Genomic DNA, 4,932 nt, shown 5'->3' with positions numbered 1-4,932 from the left:
TGCGTCTTTGTAGATGTTACATGCATGCTCCACTGCGAGCGAGTGGTTACTTGTTCGCGGGCGTGTGGGGCCTAACGTGGTTCGTTGTATTGCCCCAACGCGGTTCTGGCGGGTGGCGTTCCCGAACGGGAAGGTTCGCACGCACACGTTGAAGCGTTCGCTGTCTTTGATTCTGTGCATTGTTGCCCGGACAGGGTGTGGAGAGATTCAAGAAGGTCTGTGGGTCCTTGCAGACGAAGAGTTGCACAGAGTTTCCCGGCAGTGAGGCTTTCACGCTCTACAGCACTTACGGTTTCCCGTTGGATCTGACGGAGCTGATGGCAGAGGAGGTTGGACTTAAGGTGGACACCGATGAATTCAATCGCAAGTGAGCTAGGAGAAGAATGATTGTATGGTTCCCTTTCGAGTGGGGCGCACCACCGTCCCATCCTTCGGCAGAATGTCTGGGGTTGGAGGTGCCTGTTCTTTGGCCCTCTTGTGCCAGAGGCGGAGTCTGTAGTCGGCCTTTTACCCGACTACAGGCTCGGGCCTCGCCTTGTGCGATACTTGCCACGCATCCCGTGTCTTGATATTCAGGCGAACTTGTGTGAAAGCTTGTCCTCAGTGCCTTTCCTCCGTATCATAGCTCCGTCCGATAACTTCAGGAAGGAATGATGGAGAGATTTGCCGCAGAACTTTCTATGTAGTCGCACTGCCGCTGTCAACAACACCCGTCGCGGTAGGTACGCCCACAAACGAGTGCGCCCATGCCTCTGTCCGGAGTGTAGTGACTGCACCGTTTCTGCTGCAAAAGGGAAGTCGTTCCCCTTGGGTGGGTTTTCTCGCTGAGCGTGTACTATGCGTACGGGTGTCTCCGAAATAGTAGGATACCAACGTCCGACTCGCCGCTGTCTCAGGTTCGAAGCTCACCGAGTGGCGTCGGAGAACACGACTTTCAAACAAGGCGGGGCAGGCGCGGTGTATGCGCTTCCTCCTGAGCACCACCATGTTCTTGCCAAGACACGAGGAATTTCCCCCACGGACGAGAAGGCCAAGTACACTTGGAATGTGCACGACCAGTCGGCCCTTCTCACCGTGAGTTCGTACAGCAGATCGCGGTTTATAGTCCGTGCAGGTCCATGTAAAAGGGGTATGGTCAGTACACCTTTCCTAAGTAGATCGCTGGACACCCGGTGAAGCGTGGATGATGTATGGTACATCGTGGTATGCTGTCTGTTACCCTGGCTGCGTGTTGTCCGTTTCTCCTCAAGAATCCTGTCACTGAGAGCTTGAGAGCGTTGAGTGTCCGCAGGACCGATGGATACCGGGATGCGTCCAGTTGCGCGTTTCTCTTACATACCCTGTTTCGCGTCTCTCTCTTACTGCTGCTCCAGAGAAGGCGTACTGGTAGTTTAGCCTCGGGGGCGGGGGAGAAGAGGGAGGCACCCGTGAGCGAGTCTCTATTTGTCTGAGCGGTCGTACCAAAGACAGACTTCTCTAGAACGAGCCTTCTTCGGACTTGACGTTACCCGAAGTCGCTGGTCCATTCTTCTGTCGTGTTCCTTGGCTTTGGCAATTCCCGCACCGGCAGTAGCTTCCTTCCCCTCGTATCGTATCAAAGAGACGGGGAAGCTGACCGGCCTTGGCGGTTCCATTGTTGGTTCACAACGGGAGGTGATGCTTTCGAGATGGTGTGTGCAAGAGAGCTTTCGTGGTTGTATGCGCAGTAGTGTTGTAGCGCCGTCATGAGACCCTCGAGTGTTGTTTTCGGCTGTCTCGCTCGGGCAGCAAGACGAGGTTGCCTCAGCTCCAATCAAGGGGAAGGTCATGGCCATTTGGGACGGCAAGCGATTTGCGGTAAGCATCGAAAGAGTGTTGGGAGATCCTCGGTGCTGATTCTTGCGTTTATCCTTAGGGGGGGACACGGCAACGGGCATGCGTGGTCGGAAGCTGGTGTTTTCTTCACACGCAGGCGTTGTAGGTTTTCTTTGATGAGGTGCTTGCGGACAAGAGCGGTCGACAAAGTCGTGTCTGTGGGAACCAAGGTCGGAGTGCTGTTTCCGATCGGAACTCGTGGAAGTGGCACACGCAGTAGCTTGCATTGGGAAGGGCAGCAGACGCTGCATCGCAGTCGTGACTGGTGGAAGCGTGTCTTTTCTCAGGCAAGGGTTACACCACACACGGCGACAGTAGACATGACCTCAACTCCACTAGAAGCTGATCTAAAATTTAGGTCAAACTGTTATTCTCTCTCGCAGGGATGTATGTACACGTTCCCACCTCAGGCGTCCGATGTGAAACTGATGCGGCCGAGTCCGGGCGCACTGTCAGGGGATTTCGTTGGACTCGTGAGAAGGACGTCAACTACGCGTACACTCATGCACGCGTATCGCCTGCGTATCTCTGTGAACTTGAGCCGTGCGTTGTCTGCTGCCTGTTCACTGGCTGGGCCGGAAGAACGCCATCGGTTCGATTTGTTCCTCCGTGTCTGCAGGTGGACGTGACTCCGTGCTCGGCTCAGGAAGAGCGCCTAGTTGCCATAATTCTGGACAAGACGTGCTTCTACGCGGAGCAGGGCGGACAGGTTGGGGATGTCGGGCGTCTTGTCGATCTTACCTCTGGCGCTGAGTTCGAGGTGGTGGACTCGCAGAAAAGTGGAGACTACGTACTGCATATCGGAAGCGTTTGCAAAGGAGAGATCAAGGTGCTTGCGATGAAAGAAAAAGAGTTGGGCCCCCTTACACGCCCGGACCGTCCTCTTGTTTCAGCTTTGTGCGAAGCAATCGAACGGCTATAGACAAAGTCTGTCCGCCTCCGTGCGGAATTGGTCTTTCGTTGTTTGCAGTAGATGCGCGTGTCGGGCTATCTGAGGCAAGCGTGCGATGCGGTGATTTTCCGGCTTGGTGATGTCTCTTGAAGCCCTTCAGTGATCTCTGCATACTTGCGCCTGATGTAGAGGTCTATCTAGGTTGTCCCGCCCACGCCACGGAAGCTCTTGTAACGTCACTAGTGAGTGGTGCCATCATATCGGCAAAAAGCGTCTGGAAGACGAAGATGCCTACAAATCGGACTTGCGCGGGTCGCCCCCCCCGCGTTATTCGAGCGTAGGCGATTGCAGCTACATGTGTAGATGTGCTACCTTGTATTATGTCGGTGTACACAAAGGATAATACTTTGATTTGACGCTACTCTTACAATACGGTGCGTGCAGGAAGGTGACGAACTCGTTCCTCTTGTGGACTACGCGCGCCGCTTCAAGCTTGCGCAACATCACACAGGGACTCACTTGCTGAACTTCGCGTTGCGAGAAGTTCTGTCCGGGAAGAGCCAAAGAACCGAGAAACGCGAGGAGGCAGGAGCACCAGTAACAAACGGAACCGAGGATCGCGGAGACATTCAGCAGCGAGGTTCCCTTGTTGAGGAGAGGCGCCTGCGCTTTGATTATGATGGAGACAAGCCTTTGGACAACAACGACATTATAGCGATTGAGACAGTCGTCAAGGACTGCGTAAGATGCAAGCAGTGGCTCGTGGCTAACGATCCTGGAGACTTCAATATGGGAGAGGGAAAAACAGTACGGATATGGCATAATGTAGATGTATCTATTCCAGCTCCCGATGGGAGATGAGACAACGAGGCTGGGCACTTGATTTTGATTGTGATACGCAGGTACTCTTTTCAGCTGTGGGTCGATATGTACGCGCTCATCACACGGGTGTAACGTGCCAGTGGTGTATGCTCGTTCAGTCGGATTCCTAAACAGGAAATTTCCCGCCTTCAGTAGATGGAGGAAGTGGCCCCTGTAGCACCGGAGTATGTGCTGTCTCGTGCACACTTGCCGAGCAAGACCTGCGCTGCCTCCTGCCCTATCGACAGCAGTGTGCGGTTGGTCGTGTTTGATTTATGCCCGTTCAACTCGACAATAGAGCACCCAACTTCCAGTAGGGCCGCCGCGCTCTATTGCTGAGTGGGGGTGGTTCCGCTTTTCTCAAACCTGTGTAGGCTTCTTCAGACTTAGGGAGAGCTTTTTTTACTCTCCTTGTCTTGCTTTCTAACATGGTGTCGCTTGACAGTGTTTTTTCAGTGGTGTGTGGTTCAACCGTCAGGGACAGTGAAGTTGATATGCGATCAGTGTCTGGTTCTCTCACGATAGTTTCCAGCGGGTTTCGCTGCCGTGCCAGACCCTGGTTCTGGTCTTCAACAACCTGAAAGTGTTACGTGGTTTTCCTCATCGGCGCGGGTTAATCCCGTGCAGCGTCTGGCGGGTGACTCAACTCCCACGTAAGCCTGTCTGCTTTTGCTCTATCCTCAGATTGGTAAGGCGCTCCGGATAAATCACCGTGACGTGCCTCTCCAGGTCGCAATGAAAATTCCAGGCCTTCGAGCAGTTTTTGGCGAAGTTTATCCCGACCCTGTCCGCGTCGTGGCTGTAGGTCCAGAGATCGATGATCTCCTCCGGCTTGCTGAGAATGGAGTGTGCAACGGACAGGGTCCGGCCGCCAGTATTGAGCTCTGCGGTGGTACGCATCTCCACAACTCAAAGCAGCTGGAAGTAAGTGAAATTTGACGGCGACATTTTGGGAGTATCTTGTGAGATCTAGGGACGCAGGCTGCCCGTACTGTTGCCGTGAAAGTGGTTTCCTTGCGCGCACTGGGGTGGATCAGGGTTCGTTGGGAGAAGGCTGTCACGGTCATCCGGAAACGTACAGCATCACACGAGACAGAGAGTTCGGCAAGCAGCTCTTAAAGCAGAAATCAGCTGTAAGCCTCCCGTCCGAGTCTTGAGCTCGGTCTTCCAGGAGCGTAAGAGTGGGTGTTGACCTTCTCTCCTGCGAAGGGGACTGGGAATCCGTTGCCTCGTCTCCAGAATGTTTTGGTATCCCCCATATGGTAGCCTCCGCTTGCCCCCCCCGTCTGTCGTTTTCTAGTTTGCTTCTGATGCTAGTGGAAGTA

At 54.1% G+C, this 4,932-nt stretch overlaps 1 protein-coding gene across 1 annotated transcript in view; it reads left to right on the top strand.

Moving 5' to 3' along the window:
* Nucleotides 1-4,531, top strand: part of CSUI_007580 (cytosolic trna-ala synthetase) — a gene marked incomplete at its 3' end in the record, with an annotated part of 11,037 nt that extends 6,506 nt beyond the window's left edge. Inside the window, exons 9-14 of the mRNA XM_068067725.1 lie at nucleotides 195-367; nucleotides 897-1,134; nucleotides 1,768-1,836; nucleotides 2,474-2,683; nucleotides 3,191-3,487; nucleotides 4,292-4,531. Of these exons, the coding sequence (XP_067920300.1) occupies nucleotides 195-367; nucleotides 897-1,134; nucleotides 1,768-1,836; nucleotides 2,474-2,683; nucleotides 3,191-3,487; nucleotides 4,292-4,531 (1,227 nt within the window). The remainder of the gene's footprint in view (nucleotides 1-194; nucleotides 368-896; nucleotides 1,135-1,767; nucleotides 1,837-2,473; nucleotides 2,684-3,190; nucleotides 3,488-4,291) is intronic.
* Between the last annotated feature and the right edge of the window lie 401 nt (nucleotides 4,532-4,932).

This window comes from Cystoisospora suis (assembly GCF_002600585.1).
Source record: "Cystoisospora suis strain Wien I chromosome Unknown contig_4033, whole genome shotgun sequence".
NCBI classification, from domain to species: Eukaryota; Apicomplexa; class Conoidasida; order Eucoccidiorida; family Sarcocystidae; genus Cystoisospora; species Cystoisospora suis.
Note: the sequence above shows the minus strand (reverse complement) of the source record. Positions and strands in the feature narration are given on the sequence as shown.